This window comes from Oreochromis niloticus, linkage group LG23, assembly GCF_001858045.2.
Source record: "Oreochromis niloticus isolate F11D_XX linkage group LG23, O_niloticus_UMD_NMBU, whole genome shotgun sequence".
Lineage (NCBI taxonomy): Eukaryota > Metazoa > Chordata > Actinopteri > Cichliformes > Cichlidae > Oreochromis > Oreochromis niloticus.
The window spans coordinates 45521513-45547019 of NC_031986.2; the positions used below are offsets into that span (position 1 = coordinate 45521513).

At 42.1% G+C, this 25507-nt stretch overlaps 1 protein-coding gene across 3 annotated transcripts; it reads left to right on the plus strand.

Annotated features, from left to right (window-relative positions):
* Window positions 1–715: 715 nt before the first annotated feature.
* On the plus strand, window positions 716–25189 carry LOC100691167 (guanine nucleotide-binding protein subunit beta-4). Of its 3 annotated transcripts, none has more exons than XM_025902806.1 (11): window positions 716–891; window positions 13626–13824; window positions 14132–14170; window positions 14526–14632; window positions 16280–16294; window positions 17372–17435; window positions 17789–17951; window positions 18744–18810; window positions 19061–19262; window positions 19907–20123; window positions 20651–25189. In XM_025902806.1, exons 2-11 carry the CDS (start codon window positions 13768–13770, stop codon window positions 20755–20757), a joined length of 1038 nt encoding a protein of 345 aa, XP_025758591.1. In that variant the 5' UTR covers window positions 716–891; window positions 13626–13767; the 3' UTR covers window positions 20758–25189. The 3 variants fall into 3 exon arrangements, with proteins under 3 accessions (XP_025758591.1, XP_025758590.1, XP_005479266.1); XM_025902805.1 differs by lacking the exon at window positions 716–891 and adding an exon at window positions 9047–9282; XM_005479209.4 differs by lacking the exons at window positions 716–891; window positions 16280–16294 and adding an exon at window positions 9050–9282.
* The last annotated feature ends 318 nt before the right edge of the window (window positions 25190–25507 follow it).

Genomic DNA, 25507 nt, shown 5'->3' on the forward strand with positions numbered 1-25507 from the left:
TGTAAACATGAGGCAGTGTCTAAACAACTATATACGGGCTGTGTATGAATAGAAGCGTGTTTCTCCCATTAAAAATAAATCTTAAAAAATTTACCAGGTAAAGCAAAGTTGACATTTATTATTTGTTGTTGCCTCAGAATTTTTGCTTATTTCTTCCAAACTTCAAGTAATTTTCTCAGTTTTGAGTTATTGTCTTATTGAAACAAGTTTTCATATACAGGAATGGAAAAATAAGAAGTCACACGGATGTCTCAAACTATAAATGTTTTAAGATACGCGTCAGATTCATATCAAAGGTCAATGAGTATTTTGGAGCCAACATCTGAAGTCCACCACGAGTACTAAATATGGGATGTCTCTGAGAAATGTTGTTTTATAACCAGGATGTTAAATATGCTTATGGTCTCCACCCAATGCTGCCTGGGACAGAGACAAGCTGTCTTCACTGTAAATCAATAAATTTTGTTTATGCTGTTCTTCTAGGAAGCCCTGTATGAAAACACACCTGTGGCCACCTGCCAAGGTACCTGCAACAAGTTTTTGGGGGGAAAGCCAAAAAAAAAAAGTGGGATTATTCTTTCATTTCTATTTATTTAACTTCTTCAACTAGTACTGAAGAAATCAACCCTGTCCCTTTAATAGAAAAACTACTCCATCGGCTATCCTTTGTGTCCCCCGGCCCCCCTATATATCATCACCCTCCCACTCAGTAGCTCTCCACCTCATCCGCCAGCTCTGCCTTGCTCTCCATTTGCTGCTCCTCCTAGTAGCATCTACACTCACTGCTGAAAGGAAGAACTGAAACCACAGCGCTCTGTGCGACTCATAATCCATGCCATTTAGGACGTATGCAGAAACAGCCACTTCCTCTCCTCATCTGCACTGGAAAAGGTAGAAAAGCTTTCATTCTTTTTTTTTTAATGTCAAGCTTTTTGATTCACAGCAATGATGTATTAGCACAGTAACCTCTATATTTGCCAGGGAAAATGTACTTACTCAGGAATACTGAATACTGTATACAGTCAAGTACAAATAAGAATATTCCCACTGTTTTTAAAATAATATTTAAATAATTTTTTAGATAGAAAAACTATGTTTCCGAGGCTAAAGTCTGCAGTATAAACCTTACTAAAACTCAGATATTTTTCTGGCACTTAACTCACCTTTTCGTGGTGTTTGCAGTGTAATAGAGGAAACGCTGGTGACTGTGGTGTTTAGTGAGGTTTTGAACTCAGTCTTTGTACCTGGTATAAAGTTGTGTTTGGTTTTGAGGCAGTGCGGAGGTGAAATGTAGGTCTTATCTCATGTTAAAAATCTGTGGTGCACCAAAATGTCAAGTAAAAAAAAAAAAGTAAAAAAAAAAATTGTGGGCTCATGGTAATAAATTAATGATCATGTGGCGTCGTAGGGTTGAAGCTGTTTGGGGGCATCTGCAAAGTATGGTATTAGCACACCAGGGTTATTCCTCACTCCCCCCCCCCCCCCATACTGATGTGTGATCGACTTCTTTGGAAACTCAGAGCATGTTGGTTCATGCTTTGTGCTGCTTGTTGCACCCCTGGTTTACAGAAGTGTCTGGGATTCCCCTGGACTGAAACACTCTCACTTCTTCTGTTTGCACATTTCCTCCGCAGCTTCTCCCTAAATCAAAAGATTAAGGGTTGCTCTTCCTTAATGTAATTGAGGGCGTCGTTTGATTAATAAATGTGGAACTGAAGATGTAGCATTGACAAATATGCAGCTTTTCAATAAATAGATTAATTTTTGGACACTAGTACATTTATATGATTTTAACCTGGATATTAACATTATAGAAAAACACTCTTGCTCAGAATCTTTCTTCTTGTAATTTAATGTTGTGTGCTGGAGACAAAAAGCTTCGTGGGCAAAAAATATTAAACCTGACTTTATTCTATTTGAAAAAGTTAATGATGTCATAATAATGGAATTGCACAGATCCATACATATATATATATATTATCTTCTCCAAAATGGACACAGTGTCACTTCTATATTACATGTCCATACTTCTGTTTTGCTCTACCAATATGGATAGCAGCAGTACGTGAGCCGTGACTTCACAGTCGTTGATCGTGGAGAGTGTGATTCCCAGCACAACACGCGAGGCATTATCACAGAAGGGTTCTTCACCGAGCTGCTGCTGTGTGACACTCTCATGGCCCAGGAATAGCACTGAGATTAGACAAGAACCTAAACCCTTCATAATTGCACTTTAACATGATGTCAAACAATCACTTTGACAACGCGTGCATGAATGTCACTGTGTATCCTTGTTACATTTCTTACAATGGATCCATACGTCAGAACATACTGAGCAGCACATATTCTACTGCAGTACAAAAAAGTACTTTTCTATATACAATACTGTGCCACAATTAATTTAGTTTATATTTTTCTAGGAAAATGGGAAAAAGGTGCATTTATTGAAATGTGGAAAAATAGATGAAAACAAAGTATAAAAGATAAAATCCATGTTAGTTGAATTCTAACAAACTTGAAGGTCAGTATTTGGTACGACCACCTTTATTCTTCGACACAGCCTGAACTCTCTTCAGTGTTTTTTGTAATTTCTTTAAGTAGTGTGCAGGAATAGTTCTCCGGGCTCCTTGGAGGATAGTCAAAGCTTGTCTTTGGATGATGGCTGGCTTTTGTTCCATTCTCTGTGAAGATGAGGATGATCCCGCACTGCCTCAGTAGTGTTGAGGTCTGAGCTCTGGGAAGGCTAATCCATAACTGATAGTGTCCGGGTATGCCTTCAAACATTTTCCAGATAGCATTATATGGCAGATCAAAATCTGATGTTATTTTTCTGAGTTCATAATGACACCAATTTTGCCAAGACCCCCGCTGAATGAAATGCAGTGTTAAAACCACGGCAGAGCTGAAGACGCAGTGTCTCCTCAACTAAATATTGACAACAATTTGAACATAAAATTTTAAATTAGGATTCATCACTCCAGACCAGTGTTGGGCAAGTTACTTTGAAAAAGTGATTCATTATAGTTACTAGTTACTTCTTCAAAAAAGTAACTGAGTTAGTAACTGTGTTACAATATTCTAAAAGTAATTAATTACTTGAAAAGTAACTATTGCGTTACTTTAAAAAAACGTTTAACCCTCTGCGGTCCAGGGTATAATTACCCATTTTTAACTACTTTTGATTTTCTCTCCACATTTTACCTTTAAAAACTGTTTACTTTGCCTTGTTTGGTATCATCCTTTTCAGCACAACCTCACGTGTCTGAATTTACAGTCATGTTTTCATTTTGACATACTGTGTTTTTTTTTTTGTTTGTTTTTTTTTGTTTTTTTTTCTTGTTATATATCGATCACCTGGATCACCTGTTGAGAAAGAAAAAAAGAAAGCAAGCAGAAGAAAACGAGAGTAATAAACAACATCACAATGATCTATGGGAATATGACAGTAAATACTAAATATTAAACATTATTGTGCAGCACGTGAGATCGACAGTGCACAGTGTGCTTTGAGGTAGGAGCCAAAAAGGGTGTAGTTTGTGTGTGTGATCACCCGTGTGTGCACCTGTGAGCATGAACGCGCTTGTTTTTAAAAGGTTCCTTCATGTAATGATCTGCTAGAGGGTGTGGGGGGCCACTGCCCCGTCCTCCAGGGCATGAAGCAGGTATGGAGGAGATCAAAACTCCAGACATCCAGAGGCCCCCAGAACACAAGAGACCAAGGAAGACCAACAGAGGGGCAGCCGCGCCACTATCCCAGAAAGAGCTGAGGAGAGTCCCAGATGAGGGGTCACTCAGCAGCCGCGGAGCAGAAGCCAGGGGGGTTGCAGTGACGTGCCCGTGAGCTCCGCCGGAAGCCAGCTGTGCCTGAGTGACCGAGCCCCGGGCCGAGAGGCCGAGGGCACCCCATCCCCGAAGTGGCCCGAGCGAGCCCCAGGCTCCAGGCCCCGATAAGCAGCCGCCAAGGAGTGAGCCGGTGGGTACCTGGGCGCCCACCCCCGGACACAAAGAACCACCAACGCACCGATGTCTGAGGGCGTCTGCCACCGGCAGGGGAAGTGGTGGGGGAGATGGGCCTCCAAACCTTGGAGGGCCTGACATACTGTGTTAACACAATTGATCTAAAATCAGACAAAAAACATAAAATCAGAGTAGAAAAAGTTATATTTTTACTGTAACAACCACAAACATCTTTAATGAATCATATTTCATAACTTTAAATGCAAATATAAATTGTCAATTTTACAATCCTATGCACAAGTTTTGCAAACAACAAAGTTATTTGCATCCATTTACCTTTTACCCTTTTTTAAAATAACCATTTCAAACTATTTACAGAACAATCAGCTGTTCTTCAATAAGATGCCACACAAATTATTTGTGCCACTCCAAAAAAATCATTTCTGTCCACTACAAAGGAGAACATCACAGCCTGATACCTGCAGGTCTGACAGCAGCAGGTGTATCACTGCTGTTTCTACCTGGAGACAGCAGTCGCCTCATTGTTCTGACACACAACACAAAACTATCCACAACACTACACACTAACTACACAAGACAACACATTAACTACACACCCCAAACACGCTAAACGTCACAAATCTCTCACATCTCAAAACTCTCTCTCTCTCTCTCTCGCCGTCACTCCTAAAACTTCCCCTGTTTTGTTTTTTTTATTTTTTGGTCATAAGCAGAGAGGTCTCACTGCGCTGTCCTTAGACAGTAAACGTGACGAAACTAGTGAGGAAAAAACGCCGCGTATATCTTGTTTATCATGACTCTGGTTTTACGTGGCCTATCAACACAATTTATAAACTGGTATATGTCACCTTGTTGCTTTGTCTTTAAGTGGTCACGTGATTGGCTTACCACGACTACTTTATTCTTCCTCAGTCAAACAGCAGCACTCATGCGATTGTTTTGCCCCCTGAGCTCCAGGTGTTGTGCTAGACAGTGATCGTGATTACCGTCCGCGGGAGCGCGCAGCTGCTTAAAACTGTAGCGTCCAGATTACTTACAGCTACTTCCTGCAGCTGATATAAGATGCGATAAACTGAACACAACTTCAACCGTCTGTTTGTTGAAAAATAGTAACGGACCGCATTTTCTTGTTAATAACTGTAACGGCGTTGTAACGATAGGAATAGTAATTAGTTAGATTACTCATTACTGAAAATAGTAACGCCGTTAGTAACGCCGTTATTCCCATCACTGCTCCAGACACCTGTCGTTACTGATTTTCTGTTCAGTTCTTGTGTAATTTGGCAAACCTCAGCCTTCACCTCGCTCTGTTTCCCTTCCTTAAGAATGACTCTTGACAGACACCTTTCCTCTGAGACCATTTCTGAGACTTGAACATAAGATGGATCAAATAAAGGGTCAGATGCATTTCTCAAATGCATCATGTGTCAGGTCTTTCCTAGATTTGATTCACATACTGATCCTCTGCTGTAGATAGTTTTTGTAGGCCAGTCTCCTACAATTTTTTAATAACACACTGCACACTATGCTGAGATATGCCAGGGTTTTGCACCAAGTCTCTTTGGTGCAAACATACAATTTTATGCCTGATTCAAGATTCAGCCAAAATGGAAACTAGCTATGTGGGATGCAAATAACAGAGTGCCTAAAGACGCCCTTTTAAAAATGATTTCTGATAAGTAGTCAGTTATGTATTAACACAACACTTATTCTTCCCTTTTTATTTGCCTTTTTATGCTTTTATGATTCCTAAGACAATTGATTATGAACATTCCTCTCAAAATAGTCCCATACATGAACTGGATTGAAAATAAGTGAAAAGCAGACAATGTCCAAAGAAAAAGTTTGAAAGACCTTCGGGAAGCCTGGACCCACTGCTGCAGAAAGCAGCCTGGCTCTTCGGAAGCAAAATATAACGAAATGAGTTGTGCACAGCACTTTGATAAATGACACGGAGGTCACAGTACAGGATATAGACCATTATGTGTCAAAATTCTGAGATTGTTCTCCTGCAAGCTTTTACTCAGATACATAATTTGACTAGGGCCAATCAAGGCTAAGCTGTGGCAGTCTGCAAGTAAAACCCAGAATTTGCCAACATCTATTTTCCTCATCACACAGAGTGAGACAGGACTGGTGAGCTCAGCAAGGCACGCATATTTTAAGTCACTTTGCACTCTTCAAGAGGGCCTTTTTTTTCAATAATCCATTATGCATAGCAGCTCTGGCTCTCCCTGGTATTTCTCCTACCTTCTTGACGTCAGTTGCCATTTGTGAGGGTTACCCTGGCAACGGCCTGCCTCCCTGGGAGACGTCTGGTGGATAAGACGGCCCCGATAAAGCCTTTTAAGGTTCTACTGTTGCTACACATTTTAATTGCCTCTGATACAGTTAAAGTATTACATGGGGGTGTGACAGCATGTGGCCTAAAATCGAAACATAGGGATTCAAAAAAAAACAACAACAAAAAAACATTTAGGAGGTGGAGGACTGACGTCCCATTATCTCCACTCAATCGGATCACCCACATTTTTGGATCATTATTGAGCAGTCCTGTGAAACTGAATTGGATATGATAGATCTATTTTTGAGCACACTGTTCTACACGAGACACATGCACTACCCAGTTTAAAAATGTCATATATTAAAGTTGGTGTAATATGAGAAAAGATCATTGGAATTCCCCCGAACAATATGCACACAGATTTATGATATGAGGCAGAAACATGAGATATTATCCTGGTCATTCATTAACTAAAACAAAAAACAAAAACAAACAAACCCTAACCCCCCTCCCCTTATGGATTTCCATAAACATCAGTGATAATACGCTGAAATGTATTATTACAGCTTGCTGAGAATTTTGTATCCACGCTGACAATCAGAAAAATCAAAACTGTGCCGACCTGTTGATGGTTTGGGGATGACGTATAGTCAGCAGTATACAGGTACGTCAGTTCTTGCTGTTTCTCCTACACCATAAAACCATCGTAAAATTCAAATGATGTTATTCACCTGCGTGACTGCTATGCATTGAGCTGTGTTGCTAAAGTCGAATAAATGCAAAAATGTACAATAACACGACAAAGCTACTGTACACAATACCTGTTCCAGGCTCCAGGACACTATTTATAGCCTCAGCAACATGTGTGTCTTTCTTTTTTTCACACACCAGGCTATTGATGTTCTATTTTTACAGTGTCAATTTGCTCCCCCCAACCCAACCCTGCTTCTTCCTTTCTGGTTGCCAAGCAATGGACCAAGGGAGCTGATTGGTCTAGGATGTGCTTTTGGACACACTGACTGCGATTCTCAGCTGGTTAATGAATTCAGTCTTTTTTGCTCACTATAGAGAAAGAACACAAAATGACTTCTTCTTAGGCAGTTATCGTCCATTTAGAATCAATCTCTGATCCAAAACGCTACAAAAACAAAAAACTACAGCACTCAGTGTTGACTAATGTAGTGCATGACTAGAGCTGAGCTGTAGCGGTGTTCAGACTGCATGATTTAGCTTTACCTTGTGCAATTAGGAGTCTATTTTTGCGTAACTTCAGACATGATCTGACAAAACGCTAAGGGTGACCCAGTATTATGTCATCTGTGAAACCGGCTGGTTTAAACTTGTTAGTACAACTTTACAAGCACGCTATAAATGAAACAGTAATACTAAAACCACTTAAATGTTCTGCTTATCTTTATTATGACTGATAAAATGTATTTTCTATAACACATGGACAAATTATTGATTGTGGTTTTGGCAGGTGTCATCCTACGGATCTAAATTCTATTTTGTTATATGATGTAGAATGTGTGGTTTTAATGTATGAATATAGACTTATGAATAAAACATACTGTGAGTAATATCCTGTTCCCAGGCTGCGCAAATTAACACTGTAAAATAAAGAAAATGTAATCCCATTGGCACTAATGGTAAACCAACCACAGCATATGTCTCTGCTATCATGTTAATCCTAATCCTCATAATGTGTTGGGGATGGAGGGAAGGGGGGGGGGGGGGGGGACACACCTAAACTACTGCTGTGTGTATGAATTAAATTAGACTTAATCTGCCCCCATGCAACTCCGAAAGGAAACCAGGCACTGGAAAACTTTCATCTCCCTTCCACTGATTATGGCTCGTGCAGAGATATGGGAAAGCCTATCCCACTGCTCCCTTTCATTGGCCCCATTAAAAATTCATCCTGTCCTAATGGAGAGAGATCGTTTTCAATGAACCCACTGCAGGCCAACTGTGGTGAGACTTGCCAGGGTGAGACTTGGCACAGCTGTGTCCTGGGGGATTTCAGTTTGTTTTGGACAGATTTATAATTCTTACCCACTCATTAGATTTGTCTGAATAGTAAAGCAACGAAATTCATTAAACTGTCAAGAAACCAAAGGATGACTAGAGAAACTAGACAAATATTTCTGCCACTTTGATGATGAAGGGCGAGCTATGTTTGTCATAAACATTTTAGAGCTGCACTTACCAGTCATTTTTGATTTTGATTAATCGGTTAATTTCTTGTCTGTGCTTGGACAATGCCTTTCACGGTGCACCTCTAAAGCTCTACAGCAGACCTGCAGGTACCTTCACGTCTCAGATATCGCCAGTCTATGTGGTCACAACTGTTGCTGTTGACAGACTGCATTCGTGAAGTTGTTAAAAACACTGCAGTCTCCTCACCTTTCACTTCTACTGCAGTGTCTGCGTTATTAACTCAGTTTGTATTTGAATGAGAGGGCGAAGGTGGAGTTTGCAAACCTTAGATGACTCTTGTTTGAATCACTACAATGACTGGCTTTTTAGGTCTAATATTTGTTTCCTGTATCCCATTCGGTTCCTTTTTGTGGAGGGGGCTGCCAGACGGTACCATTTCACCCGTAGGGTGTACGAGTCATTATAGATATTTCTAGAGCTAGTTAAAGTGTTTTTAATGATACCTCGGGATTATTGACGTAATTATAACTAATTTAGTACGACATTGTTACACTATAAGTTGTTGTATTAACAAGGAAACGTGAATATGGATGTGTGATGTAGCGGGCACCCCTCAGCGTAGGCTGTTGCTATGTTCCCACATTCATGGGTGTGGTGATTAGCCTGCTTGGTGAAAATTTTAGTCAAATCCGACACGAGTCGCGCCCGCTTCTGAACATTTAAACCGATTAAAACGGTCTTAAAATTAGCACGGCTCCCTTTGCGATTCCCTCACAGCTGTGGCCATGGTTGTCGTGTGAAAACGGATCGGTGTGACTCGGACTAAAGGACGAACGGAGCCCAAAACCGCCTGTTTTCAGGTGAGGACGTGCACTCAAGTCTTGATATTTTGGTGGCGTTTTTTTTTTTTTTTTTTTTACAAACGCTATTTCCTGCTTTGGTCACGGCTGTTTTTGTTTGTTTTACATTGAGCTCGGCTTATATGCAAAAACCGCCGTTAGCTGGCTCACTCCAGGCAGCAGTGTTGAAATAACTGTTCCCGGGCTGCGCTGTTTTCTTTCTCTAAGCTAAAAGCTTTCCGTAGCTGAAATTTCTCTGCTCTCCAAACGCGGCCTTTTACACACTGTCAAATGACTCAGGCGGAGCTGTAGGGGCAAAACCCTTCACTGGGCAGACAACAGTTCAGATATTTCCATTTCATACATCTGGTTTTCTCATATGTGGTTGCGTAGACTTTCTTTTCCTTTTCTATTAAATATACATGACAGCCCGCCTTCCTCTGAGCATCAACTGGTGCCGCGCCGTTTGGCTCCTGCTCTTTGGTCCGTGTATCAGGGATGTATTCAGTCTTTACACGTTTGTAAAAATGGAATACATTTTTGATTTTGGTCTTTGCATAGTGAAGTGTTTCACTGTAAAAGAAAAAAAAAGAAAAAAAAAGCTTTTAAATGTGGGGAAAGCTAAACCGGCTAGCTGATTGGTCGATAAGATGATCGGAAGGATGACTTCTACAAGTCACAAATGTCCGCAGGTCGGTGTTTCGCTAAGGTTTATGTCCTATACTACTATAAATTGAGTATGCTCGGGTTTGGGGCCACTGCTTTGGCCCAGAGAGAGGTGTGAGGCTTTGGAGGGGATTGTATTTAAGCATTAACCCACTTTCAGAACAAGTGTGGAAGCAATGAAATCATAATCATTGCGCATATTTCCTGTGCATTTTCATATGTGCTCTAGTTATTGCAGGAAGACTCTCACCATACTGGACATTTTTCAGATATTTCCTTCATTCTCCAGATGTCTGCAATAGTTTGTAGGTCACCTGAACAAGTTCACACCTGTGGAGTTGCCCTGCTGCATTTTCAGTTTCACACGCTGAACGTCCTACTCATTTCAGTAGGTGCACATTCACTACAAATCACGTTTTGTCTTTTTGGTGGGTTTTCTAATAAATAACCGAGCATGTGGCATCAGTGGCATCAGCTGAAGACAAACAAACAAAAAATCTAATACTAGTCAATCTCATCTAGTAATCGGAAGGTTGGTGGTTTGATCCCAGATATTGATACCTTAATCTGAGGGTGATAGAGCACTTAGACAAAGCAAAAAGAGCTTGTGTGAACAAGGCATGTTGTATGAAGTGCTTTGAGTGCTCGCTAGATAAGAGCCTGAAAAAAGTTGGTTTAGAGCACTGATTGATTCCAAGTAATTAAAATTTTATCACAAGCAATCTATGTGAAGGTGTAAGTCATTCTTTTTAATAATAAGAGGATTTGTGCTGTATACAGGTATAAGATGTGAGCTCAGAAGTCATAATATGGACAACTTACTGTAAGCACTGGTATAAGGTGCTCACAGCAGGCCCGAGTGTGTCCACACCTGGATGTTGGTGAACTTCCTGCTCATTTCATTTTGACGTGCCCCTAAAGCTGCTGCTCTGTTAACCAAATTAGACCACTGCGTGTTCTCACAGTTGGATTTTTCTGACTCAGACCTCATAGGATCTGCCTTTGGAGTTCCCGTGGTGTCTTTAGGTGTAGTTCTGCCTTAACATGAACTACTGTGTCTGTGCGTCTGCAGGAGCAGACACTGAACAGTCTGACACGGATGTAGAGTTTAGTGAGCAAGCAGTGAACTTATGTGTCTGAGTTGGATACAGTTCAGATAACGTTTGTATTCCTCACACATGATAGACACAGACAGGTTTGCAGTATTGATTAAGTTATAAAAGCAGCAACAGCAGCCAGTATCATTGTCAAACAACCAATACTTAAACTATTCATTAACATTCAAAGAAACTAAAAACGGTGAGTTTTTAAAAAAAAAAGATTATTATACTGCAGGCTTTGAGGCCATGTGCGTTTTTTTCTCTTACTGTAACAAATCTAAATGTTATTTTAATATATTTTAGTTTTTGGTTATTTTATAGATTTCTCGTGTCTCAATTAAAATGTTCTTTGTCCTGATGATTTGATGCTTTGTGAAACACTTTGTGAACTTTATTGATCATTACTTAAGTCATTACTTATTACATTTGATTGCTGCTGTTAATGAGAAGTAATTAAATAAAAGTCACTATGGCTCTATAGCTAAACATTTTGTGCACAAACACTGAGTGATGTTCAAGCTGTTTGTTGAGATTATTCTCAGTGATTTAGCAGGTGACACATTCACCTGTAATGTGAAAACTCTGCGGCATAAGACCAGGAGGAGACACACCCAGCCTCGGGGGCATCAGCAGCTAGTGCTGGGCCCCTGAGGCTGGAGTCTTTGCAAAATCAAAGATGCACATCTGTCCGTTGTCCTGATCCCTTGGGAAATAAGGGAGCAGCCAAAAATACCTGTGGTCAGTTTTCAAAATAAAATGTAGCGTTCGTGAGTATTTCCACCAGTGCCTTTCTGTCTTACATGTCCACAGTTTGAAGGAGGCAGCAGATGTTTTATCCCAGTTTAGGCACCGCGGTGTCCTGTCGGCCACTGGGAGCACCAGGCTGAACAAGTTGAATGAATGCATGGAGGGCTTGGTGCGTGGATGTTGTCAGTAGTGCAGAGAAGTAGCAATTGTGGCCTCCCGTGGCCTATCGCAGAGGCCCCAAATGTGGCGGCGGTGCCAAGCAGACCTATCTGCTATACTGGTACCACATACTAAACAATGGGCAGCTGCAACACACAGCTCCGCTTTTGTCGCGCCTGATCCTGCACCATGATCTAGGTCTTTGTAGACCAGCTCACTGGCTGCACGCATGACTCAAATCACACAAGTGGAGGGAACATACACACACATACACAAACGACCCGAGTTTCACAACTGTAAGTCACTACACGTAAATGTTGTATGAGCGTGTCTTTTGCCTGTCTTTGTGCTTACGACAGCACTTTCATGTGTTCTATTTTAGCTGCTGAATTAATAATAATCACTACTGGAATATAAACGTTCATGTGACACTCCCATAAATCAGTGCTTTCAGTTTTATTCTAGTTGGAAATCCTTCTGTCTGTCAGCATTATGAAGCTGAATTATTTCTCACATCATCTCCCAGCATAACCAGGTGGTGGAGAAGGTCAGACTGGGTGTCTTGGTCATCCACGAGAGGCACATGGTGACGTGGCAGAGAGGTACAGCGTAGTGGATCCATAGCAGTGATAGCGTGGGGGCACATCACAGGAGAGCTGACGCCCAGACCCTTCTTAGTGGGGGTTGCGTCAGCTGGAGGAGAGAGTGACGTCACTCCTAGACAGCTGAGAGCGTTGCAGTGCCTGTCAAAGACCCCGTTGGCTGAGCCAAGGCCACGACGAGCAGTCAAGGCCTCTGTTGTGCCAGTGCAGTGGAAACACAGGGGCCAAAACCAACTCAAGTGATGTCTAGATAAAAGTCATCTGAACTTTATAAACATCTTATCATTATCTTAAGTTATTTACTTGCCTTTTTTTCCACGATTGTGCTCATGAAGTATCTCGTGTACCACAGTTTTAAAGCATCTGCAAAATTGAAGCTGAAACACAAACATCCTCCTCGTTACATCTGCGCGGTTTCCTGTGAAGAGGAAAGACTGAACTTGGTCTAATTGTTGAATTATAGAAAACGGGACTGAAAATTTAATCTCGATGAGTTTGACTCCTGGACAGCAGACTGTGAAACAGAGTGGAAAGTCAGGGGGTGGGGTGGGGTATGTTGGAGGCGTGCGGTGGGGGGTTGCTGTCCAAACATTTCCGAGGAGTGTGTAAGTGCTCTGTGACCCACATTCAGACTCCCCAAGGTAAAGGAAGTGGCAACCGGCATGTGCGCGCGCATGCATGTGCAAAGGGATGATGCACTTAACCCTGACACACACACTTAAACGCTCACACACAAACTGATAAATATATGCTTTTTTTCCACACTTGAAAATGTTATCAAATAGACAATCCAGATCTGCCCACAGTACACAACGGCGCTCATTCAACACAAAAACACAGACAGCGGGCGGAGCAGCCAGTGCAATGCAGCAGCACAAAAGGCTGATTGAGCGAGTAAAGGTCAGAGCCTGGCTCAGATGGCCTTTTGAACCAGACTGAGGAGGGTGTTTGAAGAGCCAGAGCACCCTCGGAGCTGCCGCCTGGCCCCACCCTCTGCAGCACGTTCTTCTTTAGTGTGAACCCAAACAGGATACCTGTGTTTGTTTCCCATCCTTCAACCTAAAAGTGTTTCTGTCTGTCTTTCTTGCAGGTGTCAGCTGGTAAGGTGTGCGTGTACGCGTGTGTGTATGTGCGTGTGAGTTTGCATGCGTGTGTGAGCGCGCACGTGCAGGCACGTGTGTTTTCCCAGCGTAGTCAGTGTTTGGAGCGGAGCGTGGCCCATCAGCGAAACAATGAGCGAGCTGGAACAGTTGCGGCAGGAAGCTGAGCAACTACGCAATCAGATCCGGGTATGGCGACATGCTGTTTGTGCTTTTTTGTTTATATCGCTGTTGTTTTTTGTGTGTTTTGTATGTGTGTGTGTGTGTGTGTGTACATCACACGTGTGCCTCTGTGTGTTCACTGCATGCTGTGACGCTGTGACGTGTGTAACTTTTGTCAGACAGCCACTTGAATAAACATCAGTCAGACTGTGTGATTGCTGTTTGATCATCTCTGCGACTGGCAGTGAATCACAGCAGGTTTAAACACATTAATAAGCCGTTTGCTACGTGGTGGTCGAATATGCTGAAGTTTGCCCGTTTTGTTATGTTGCAGGATGCCAGAAAAGCCTGCAGTGACTCCACTCTGTCACAGGTAAGAGTTTAAGGTTACTATGTGTCTATAAATGCATTTACCATTTGGTTTATTGGTAGATTTCTTTGCCACACGTGTTACTTGTGAATAATGTGTGAAAAATTACATAAATTTCGTCAATTATATCTCATCAGAATAAAAACACTGGATCTCAGTGTGTCATTATTTACACATGCTGTCATTGGATCCATATAAATATTCCACAGACGTGCAGCAGCATAAGCACGACTAACGTTCGCCCCGCTGCCTCGTCGACAGATAATGGCCTGTTTTTGCAGCCGCTGCTGGTGTCCATTGATGAGTGTGTGCGAGCCTTCCAGTGTAACCACTGACACTTCTTCCTGTGTTTTGGCAGATCACAGCTGGTCTGGACTCGGTGGGCCGGATACAGATGCGGACGCGACGCACTCTCAGGGGCCACCTGGCCAAGATCTATGCAATGCACTGGGGGAGTGACTCCAGGTAGTGTGCTGATTATACAGACAACAGAATTATAAACTGCAGCCAGGATGTGAAATTCACTCGAGCAGTTTTCATCTTCTGCTCTTTCATTGAGCGTTTGCTTACTACGGCTGTTTGGTTTTTGTTGTATTTGAGCATTTGTACGTTAATCACTCAGCTGTTTTCTGCTGGAATAGTCCAGAGCAGTGAATGTTGGACTTGTATTCACTGAGATGCTGCTTCGCCTGATAGCATCTTTTCTGAATTGGCAGTAGTTGATCTGTTTTGTCTTCAGCTGGCTGTGTGCTGGCACTGAATTTGAGTTCTGGTTGGTCAGTAACAGAATAACAACTGGTCAGACTACATGGAGTCTGCTTGTGGGGCTGATGGTCTGCTTTTTATTGAAATCAAATATGAACTCACCTTCAGAAAGCAGTCATAACCAGAGCAGGGCGATATGACCAAAAATATTTATCACGATATACATTTGAAAATTTGCAATAACGATATAACTGACGATATAATTGACACTAGACAAAATACTTTACAACTCCACAACTTTATTAGTGAAAAAAACCCCATCAATGTATGTTCACTTAAACAAGCAGCTGTTTTTTAGGTGCATTAAAGCTATATAAAAATTTAACAGTGCAAATGCAAATTCCTCACTGACAGTTTAACCAAAAGGCATTTCCAGTGGAAACTGGCCGACATATCCTCAGCATAACCATGTATAACATCCACAAAACTTAAAAAGAGGTTATACACACACAATACGGTAATATTATGTTGAAGCACAGTACGTATCACTCCGCGAGGCTCCTGCCTACGATAGCCGTAATGCTCCGACAATCCATCAAGCGGTGCGGGTCCGTAGCTTAGCAAAGTCGTACTAAGCTACGAACCAACATTTGACAGATTTTCGAGCGCCGTGTACATAAAATCGTTTCGAGGTCAGTAAACACAACCAGAATTCATACATAAGGCACGCGGGATTATAAGGGACACTGTCGATTTTCAGAAAAATCAAAGGATTGATTCTAAGTGTGCCGCATTTTCCAAACAACACGGTAATAACGACGCCCGCTAGCATGCGCTACCAAAAATAGTGCTTTGTTGTCTGTCTGACAGACGAAAGCTAAACCAGTTCCACACCACTGAAGTTGCAGCATTTTTACAAACCAATTCTGGTTCAACCGTTTCATTCAACGATCCACTTTCGCTCTTCTCATTCTGCGTCGCCTGCACGCTTTTTCCTCCATACGCGTATGAAAACAAAGGCACTGCGCATGCACGTTTTACCCATATTCTATCGTGATATTTCATTTTCTTATCATTGCCCGACATTATACCGGTATTACCGTGAATGGTATGATATGGCCCAGCCCTAGTCATAACCATAAATCCTCAGTCACATCCTGGATTAATCTCTGTGGATGCTTCATTTATACGACATTTATTAACAGTTTGTAGACCAACACAAGCTCCAGGTGAAGGTCTGCTGCACAGCAAAAATAAATTTACAGTCGTGAGTTTCACATCATCCTTTATTTATTGCTGTTAAAAATGGTATCTTTGTGTGTGTGTGTGTGTGTGTGTGTGTGTGTGTGTGTGTGTGTGTCACTCTCTTTCTTTGTGTCTGTCTTCCAATGCAATACACTGGTGCAGTGACGACAGTCCCAGGTGTGGGGTTAAACTACTACCACTACTACTGTTCATGTTTTTACTGCTACCTGTCTATTAATATGACTAATACCACCATAAATGGGATGAGCACCATTTTACTGTGAGCACAATAGTAATCACAGCTACCACAGCTTATTTAATACTCTTCTTAAAGATGCAGTTTGTAAGTTCCTAAAATCAGAACATTTTTAAAAATAATTAATATATATATATTTCAAATTTTACCAGTGAGGAAATCTTCAGCTGTTGCTACATGCACTGAGTAGTCGATGAATTCAAGCTTACAAACTGCCTTTTTAACGGTTTGTTGCAGTTATGAGCACTGAGACGGTGCTGTTAAGATTTTATGTCACCATTAGTGTGCATGCACATCACTAATCCTTAGGCAATACGTCAGTAGATACAGATTAATAAGTGTCTCTGTTTTTGTAGTTAGTAGTTTTTATAAACATAAGATGCAGTTTTATTAGAAGGTCCTGATCAAATGCACAGTGCTGACTGTCCTCGTTGGTGTGTAGGTGTGAATGTGTGCCCGGGTGTGTCTCGCACCCTCCAGGTGACCCTGCAGGTGGCCACTGTTTGTTTTGTATACAGCTACTGACATTTGAGCATGATGGCTCTCCTCTTGATTTGTACCGCAGCACCATCAAGCTACTTCCTGTCCCCGGAGAGATGGAAACACCCAGTCAGGATAGGAGGGAGGGGTTCCAGCTGTTTGTGCATCTGCACCATCTGTAGATCTCGCCCCATCTTACCCATCTCTGACTCCTCCTTTTCTCGGGGCTATTTTTGCTGCCGCTACATTTAGCTGCCCCACCTCTGCCTCTTTCTAGCGCTGTAGACTTTTATGTAACTGGGGTAATGAATATTCCATAGAGTTGGACATTACCTGGGACGTAGAGGCTTCCAGCGGGAGAAGAAGTGAGAACGTTGTAACCTGGCTGACAGTGCAGCACAGTAACTTGCAAGGCTGGCTCTCATTGCTTTTAATGAAACAGGGTGCATGCAGCTTAGCTGGTGTAGGCTTTTCACCACGAGCTCAGAGTCACGCTGCTCTTCTCACCTCATTTTTAGGTTACTTGTCAGTGCATCACAAGATGGGAAGCTAATCATCTGGGACAGCTACACAACAAATAAGGTGGGATTATCTTTGTTGTGATTTTTGTAACATCTACAACTGCACCTGCATTAAGATCCAACCCAGTGCAAAGTAAAATAGTGATTTCAGACTCTCGTCTCTCATGTATGCATCGGTTAATTATGACTTCGTCTTTCTTTATTTTATTTTATTTTATTTGCAACAGCACCACATGAAGAAATAGAAGAATCCATCCTTTCATTTCCTTTTTACTTAAGTTCCTATAAGTGAAAATAATGTTTTGATGTAATTTCCATCAGTTGAACTCAGCCTTGAAGCTTTTAGTGAAAGTAAGGTGCCACATGAAGCGCTTTTACTGTATATAATAAAGAAATCACTTTCCTTTTAATCAGATGCACGCCATCCCTCTGCGCTCTTCCTGGGTGATGACATGCGCCTACGCCCCTTCTGGAAACTACGTGGCCTGTGGAGGTTTGGACAACATCTGCTCCATATACAGCCTGAAGACCCGCGAAGGCAACGTGCGTGTCACCAGAGAGCTACCTGGACACACAGGTATGCACACGCCCAGTCAAGAACCAAATACAGATGGTTAACTACAAACGAGCACTAGAGCCACATGAAGGGGAAAAGTTAGTGAAACTGTACGTCAGAGACTCAGAAAGTTTTAGAAATCATTTGTGTTTTAGCTCGTAAACACAGGGTGGGGATAAGCAGAAAGAAAGCTGCAGCCGATCCGAAGGAAAACCAGAACTGATACGAAACGTTTGCTGATCATTGATGACATCATCGAGTCGTTTCACTAACTCATGTACACGAGCCAGTTTAGAGGCTGGCGTGGGAGTCGTTTGACTCGTCAATCTTCACATTTCAACTTTATTCTCAGAATGAATAATATTTTTTCTTAATGTGGCCCTGGTACTCTGTCGTAATTCACAGAACCTCAATAAGATCTTTTATATTTCTTTCTGTTTTTATTGATTATTTGTTGCTTTTATTGGATAGTGAAGATTAGACAGGTGAGGGAGAGACCAGAGACCCTAATATTTATTTATTCTGTTTTCATATTAAACAGTTGAATCCAATCTGACTTCTGTACTGTAGCTGTAGCTCCTGCATGTCCTGGTTAATGGGGGCCATAAGGGTTTTTCTACAGTGTAGTGGCTCACACACAACATCCCCAGTTTGATTTCAGGAGGAGACATTAATCCCTTTAGGGTTGTATTATGAAGCACAGCCAGTGTGAAACATGTGGAAGAGCTGACAGTAGGAGAGAGGAAATACACAGTGTGAGTGGGGAGCACACAGGAGTCCTCGTCTCATCTGGAACCTTCTGTTTGCCTCCAGGTTATTTGTCCTGCTGCCGTTTCTTGGATGATAACCAGATACTCACCAGCTCTGGAGACACCACCTGGTGAGTAGTTTAAACCATTAAGTTCTCTTCATGATGGAAATATTCCAGTGATGTTTCGCAGTAGACTGCAGACGCTCTTATGAGCTGTGTAACGTGCATGTTGTCATCACAGAAGGTTTGTAAAGCTGCGTGCAGAGCCTTTGATCACTGCGATGATACTGCAATATGATCCATGAATAAGAAAGTCTAATAAAACAGATTTTTCATAAAGAGTTCATATGTTTTCCTCTTTCCTGCTTCCTTGTTGCAGTGCATTGTGGGACATAGAGACGGGCCAGCAAACTACAACCTTCTCTGGCCACACAGGCGATGTGATGAGCTTGTCTTTGAGCCCGGACTACAAGACCTTTGTGTCGGGAGCCTGTGATGCCACTTCCAAGCTGTGGGACATCCGCGACGGCATGTGCAGGCAGTCGTTCACCGGCCACGTGTCTGACATCAACGCCGTCAGCGTGAGTACCCGAGATTTAATCACAAGGAGACATGGGAGTGTCGACGATCACAAAATAGACGACTGCAGATTGATTATGTCTCAGCATTTTAGAACTAAATGTGGTGTGGTGTTTATCTTTTTTATGAGCGCTTCCGAGTAGCAGACTTCTAGGAAAATTGTGGGCTGATCCTGTGTTTATTCCAAACAAACGGCTGTCACCGTAGCCTGACAGAGAGCCGGGATAATATTGGAGCAAATGTTGAGCAGGAAGAGCACCCAGCCAAAGAGGGTGGAGGGTGAAGTCTGACTGAAATGTATTAAAAAAATTATCAATTCGTCAAATGAAAAAGGCTCATTTTATAAAAACTGAAGACGACGTGAAGCCTCGTTAAAGTTAACAGCCTTTATCTCAGTGTGATGAGAGTATGACAGAGACTGAAACTGAGCACCTTCCTGTGGAGGAACAGTGCCGGCTGACGTCAGTGTTTGACAACAATAATAATCATTTATCAGTGTGTTGGTTGTCATGCGTCCTGTATTATAATCTTTTCCTGGCAGTGTAAAACAGGCATCGTCATAGACGCAACTTCCTTAGAGACAAAACCCTGAAAACATATAATTCATCACTTATATCTGCGTGATCCATGTCCCGCCCCCTGACAGTTTTTCCCCAATGGGAATGCCTTTGGCACGGGCTCAGATGACGCCACCTGCAGGCTGTTTGATCTGCGTGCAGACCAGGAACTGATGACGTACAGCCACGACAACATTATCTGCGGCATCACCTCCGTGGCGTTCTCTAAGAGTGGCCGCCTGCTCCTGGCCGGCTATGATGACTTCAACTGCAACGTCTGGGACACGCTGAAGGGCGAGCGTGCAGGTGAGTCACACCTGAACTCTGTGTGGGTTCTCTACTAATTATGTGACAAATGTCAAGAATTAGAATATTCAGCTCCTATAAACAGTTTGTGTTCATGAAGACGCCCATGTGACTTTGCTTTTTAACGATCGGTGGCGTGTGTAACAACATGCATGTCAGTGAACGTTGCTGCTTGTGCACATACAGCATTTCAGATTTCTTATTGTTCAACAGCAGGGTCCAACTGGTCCCATTAAAGGTGGTATTATTTAGAGTTGAAGGACTCGAATGATGTGAGGGAAATACACACAAACTGTGAATTCAGCTCTACTGAAGTGTGTTTATTTAAATTCAAACCAGTGAAACCAGTGGACTTTTGTTTTTGACAAGATGACAGATGTAAATCACGAGCTGATAAATCAATCATCATCATGAAGGCCTGCATCACTTATACAGCTGATGTTTTACTGACCTGCAGTCTCCATTCTCAGTGGGATGGAGGTTTGTTTTGACCCAACCTGTGTCTGTGGTTGTTTTCCACCCTCCAGGTGTGTTAGCGGGCCACGACAACAGAGTGAGCTGCTTAGGAGTGACGGGCGATGGCATGGCTGTGGCCACCGGCTCCTGGGACAGTTTCCTCCGGATCTGGAATTAAACGAGGCCGTCGTACTCAAAAACTGCCCCCTCCCCCCTCCACAACCCCACCCGGCATATCCCAACTCATCACTGAGCGGGTGCACACACTGTGTCAGCTGACTCTCCTTAACTCAGCCCCCAGTTATCATCTCTGCTGGTGACCTGTGCTGCTTCTTACCAGATGTTTAGTTTTGTTCACCGAGCTGTTGCACAGCAGCAGAAATCAGAGTGTCCAGTAAAAATGTTACAGAAAAGAAGATTTGGTCCTCACACAAATAATTTTCCAAAGGTATGTATTACCATGACTAACAACAAGATTAGCATCAGTGTCTAACATGTACATTTATATATAAAGACAGTATATACATATATATATGTATAGCATTGTGTGTGTATATATGCATCATATATGCATATATAATGTGTATGTATATATTTTTGTAGATTATTTCCAGCCCTGAGTTTAGTTTTTTTTTTATAAATATCATTTTTAATATTGTGATTTATTTTGAATGGACATACTCTTGTAATGCAACAAGATGCCAAATCATGTGGGAGTTTAAATGGATACAAAGCAGCGTAACGTTTCCAAATTTTCCCGTTGATTTAGTGACGCCAATTCATCGTGCAGGAAAACAGGATCTGACACCTAAACCAAAAAATCAAACTCACCTTCTTCCCCTGTATCTCTGTGTTATGGTGACAGGCAGGTGGCATCATTACTGCACCCTGTACCTGTAAATGTTGCATTCATGTGAATGATGGCTGTGATTGCTTTCTTTTTTAAAAAAGAACAAAAAAGAACAAAAAACCCAAATCCCAGCGTTCCCGCCAGTCTTTTATTTTGGAAGGAAATGATTGGAGCGCTGTGGTTGTGATCCAGCTTTAACCCCAAAGTAGAAACTGGTGAATTGTAGGCTCAGATAGAAAACTTTATTTTATCCGAGGCCCTGCTTGGCTTCTACTCCAGTGGACTGTGGATGCTCAGAGGACCGCTTCGGTTGCAATGATAGGATTGGAAGAGGTCATTGCATCTCTGTTTCGTACGGCCTACACTTTTTGAATGATGCTGGTGTAGAAAAGGGCGCTGCAAGTGGACACCTTATCCCCGAGCGGCCCTGTGACGGCATCTTTAAAGGAGGAGCTTCATGTCAGGAAGGCCAAGGACATTAGTGACTCCGTCAGAAGGAGGGATGACTGCCACAGCTCACCGTGACGTTTTTTTTTCTTAATGAAGGATGGGTCGTTTGTGTCATTAACAAGGTGTGGATTGTGTGACTGGAATCATGACAGCCACTCCCAAAGTCACAGCAGTGACACCGCAGGTCTGTAAAAAGAAGAAAAAACAAAACTACGCATTTTTTAAGGGTTTAACACTTTCACTGTTTTCCTCAACAGAAACATTATGAACTGTTAAATATGGAGAGTGAGGAAAGTACACTTTAGACTGAAATGTACACTTAGTAGAGAGCTAGAAAAGCACTCATGAACTGTAGTACAAATGTTAAACCGTCGAGCACATGTGACTTATTTACACATAGACGTGGTATTTCTGATTTAAGTATTTTCTTATCGTGCATCTTCCATTATTCTCGGCTCCTTAAAAGGCTTTAAACACACACACATAGACACACTCACACATGTGACGTGTGTGAGTTGGACCTATCCATCAGCGTTCTCAGGTGCCTATTTATAGATGTAAACATTGAGCCACACGGGCTGAATAACGAGGGTTGGTGCACCTGTGGATGTGGAACTATCGTGTCTCCATTCTGCCTTACGATATCATTCATAATAGGAGGTTAATACTAGCTTCAGCTACCGTAATGTTTTTCTCTCACGCTTCCTGCTTAGGCACTGATCAATAAGAAACTTTTCCTCGTAGAACACTACAAAAACAAAGCATGCCTGCTAAAAACCCACCGCAACACCACAGACGGCTTAAAACGAGTGCTCGGCAGCATCTTTTATACAACTCTGCTTTCTAATATTACTACTGCAGTACAGTTTGTAGTATGTGTGAGATGCCTGTTTGCCCCCGTGTCAGTCTACTGACCCGTCTGCTGCTTCGTCACAGCTTTGCATTGAGCGAATGTTAAAGGGCAGTTATAGTTTTTGATCCTGAGAATATCTTTGTGAGGTGTGTGTGTGTGTGTGGGGGGGGGGGGGGGTAGTAATCTCATGAAGTATGTGGATAACGTGGATCCAAGTGTTAGACTAGGTCCAATGTTACCCACAGACCTTGAGCTGTGAACTGAAAACTACACATTAGCTCACAGTACTCGAGCAGCAGCCTCCTCCTCCTCCTCTTCCATCAAATCCATCAAATCAAAAGTCACCTCAGCGTCTGATTTTAAATCCAGTCTGGGGTTTGATGCTCAAACAGGGCGGCTGCTTACATCTGACGGTGATGATGAGGAGAGGACGATGAGTTTTATATCCCAGAGTGCTGACAGAGCTCATCTTTCTATTCAGGTCAGTGGACATCAGGTGTTCACGGGTCCTCAGAGATTGAATGACAGCTTGAATTTAAAGAAGCAGTACGAAATTTTGGGAAATGTGCTTTCTTGCAGTTGTATCAGAATATTAATGAATATTAAAGTTAATTAAAATGTCACTGGATGGGGGCACTGTTGCATCAATACAAACTGTAATATTCAGACTGTCACAGAAACCAGACAACATAATACATGAATGGGTTTGTTTTTCCAATTTATTGCTTAAAAATGTATTGAGACATTTTTTTATATCTTTCACTGGGAAAAATTCACAGTAACGATGTGGAAGTCTCAAAAACTCAGAAAACTACACGTATCAGACGTGATACATCAGGGTTAAACAGCCACAAATTCATCACCAGGAACATCCAAAGTCTCCATCCTGGTGTTTGTGATACGAGTGAGACCTTCAAACTGCACGATCGTGGGTTAATTACTTGACACTCATGTCGTTAGCATAATGTGACCAAAATGTACAAATTAGACTTTATTTATTAATCTCGTGTGACTCTGAGTAGCTGAGTCTGTAAACTCATCAGGAAGGTGATGGTAGAGGTCCACCTCTGTAGGCACTGTCTGTGATGCCTGACAGTAACTACAGTAGATGCTGCGTGTTTGTGTTCAGCTTCTTAACGGCCTTTGTCACAATTAAAAATGTGCTTCTCTTAATGAGGAAAAACACTTTTCTCAACATTTTTCCTATAAAAACAGAAACAAATTCAAGGTTAAATGGACTCGTATTTATACTACCTGAGCTGCATTCAGCCATAGCGCTTTATACTAGGATCCACACAATGAAGAATAAGAATGAAAGGCAGGGTGTCCTAAAGATTCAAACGATGACTGTACAGAAATATGCAGCCTCTAAATATTGTTGTGAGATTTTGCCTTCCTTTCGGCGCTTTTAAAGAATAAATAGGATCCATCTCTGTCGTCTTGGCATCCGAATCCCCGTGCCAGGAAGAGAGTAAACACCTTTCCCACAATGTTGAACTGTTCCTTTAGTTTTTTCACTTTCATTTGCCAACATTAGCTGTGAAAAAAATACACCTTAGCCCTTAACAGCTTAAGAAGAAAGGAGCGTGTCTCTGTGTGTGTGTGTGTGTGTGTGTGTGTGTGGGGGGGGGGGGGGGGTGTTGTCTGCATTACTGACAGTGACTTTCAGCAGACAACCATCGTGTCGCTCTGTAATTCAGCACTATTAGCAGCTGGAACCCGGGAACAGTAATCCTTTTATGTGCCTGTGCCGTTCGCTCATGCAAGTAGAGCAGGAAACTCTCCAGTCAAAAAAAACAAATACAGGTGCTTGACTTCATCTAACTGTTGTATTTACCTGAAGTCTTTTCCAGTTCATCCCCTCAGCCCTACATGATGTCTTTATTTGATACTTGTAGAGTCCAAAAGTACCAAAAACTCCAGTATGTTCATTATTGAAGTGGACTTGACTGCACGCTGTCGTTTTTCAGCAGCTTTGGCGCGTGCGGTGCAGATGTTGAACCCCAGTGCAGGCGTGTAAATGTCACTGCTGCACACATTCGCAGTATTTTTGACAAAGGCCGTGCAAGTTCATCAGAAAATGAAAAAGTTGTTTCTGAAAGTCGCTCATAGGAGGGAAAAGTATTCCCCATTAGCATTACAGGACCACCGCCGCCACCGCACGATCACAAGAAAACGCACTGCCCTTCGAATCTACTTTGACTTACTGTTCTGAAACTTCCTTCGTTTGATTTTTATTTATTGTTTTTATGTTTTAAGCCAGTAAAGACCAGGGACTTGGTGCCATGATAATTCTCTTACAGTGCTATTGTGTGAAATTATAATCACTTGTTATGGAATAATTTTTATAGTCTTTTTTCACACCAGACCTTTTTTTTGTATTTGTACAGTGGCTTGGTGATACTGATACGTTGCCATGAATTATTGTAACCAATAAAAAGCTTTTAACCAAGAAAACATGGATGGTCTTTGCAAACAAATACACAGTGCAAACTCACAGGCACGCTAACTTTCCTGCCCATATAAATGTGCAACACATCTGCACACAGAAGTCAGTCAGTGTCAGGAGTCAGCTCTTTTTATATACGAGTCATTTGTTTGTTATTTACTTAGAAGTTAAAACAACCCGCAGGTGCCTTCGTCAGGAGCTGCTGTGGAGACTCGTAGCAAATGTCTTGCTAACAAATGAATCAAGTCATCAAGCTATAAACCATAAAAATAAAATGAGTCTGTATTCTTAGGGAACTGCAAACATACTCGGAGAACCTCCGTCCT

Coding starts and splice junctions, on each gene's coding strand:
- LOC100691167 (XM_025902806.1), top strand. CDS start 13,768: ATGAGCGAGCTGGAACAGTTGCGGCAGGAAGCTGAGCAACTACGCAAT. Junction 18,811..19,060: donor AGCTCTGGAGACACCACCTG/GTGAGTAGTTTA, acceptor TCCTTGTTGCAG/TGCATTGTGGGACATAGAGA. Junction 19,263..19,906: donor CTGACATCAACGCCGTCAGC/GTGAGTACCCGA, acceptor GCCCCCTGACAG/TTTTTCCCCAATGGGAATGC.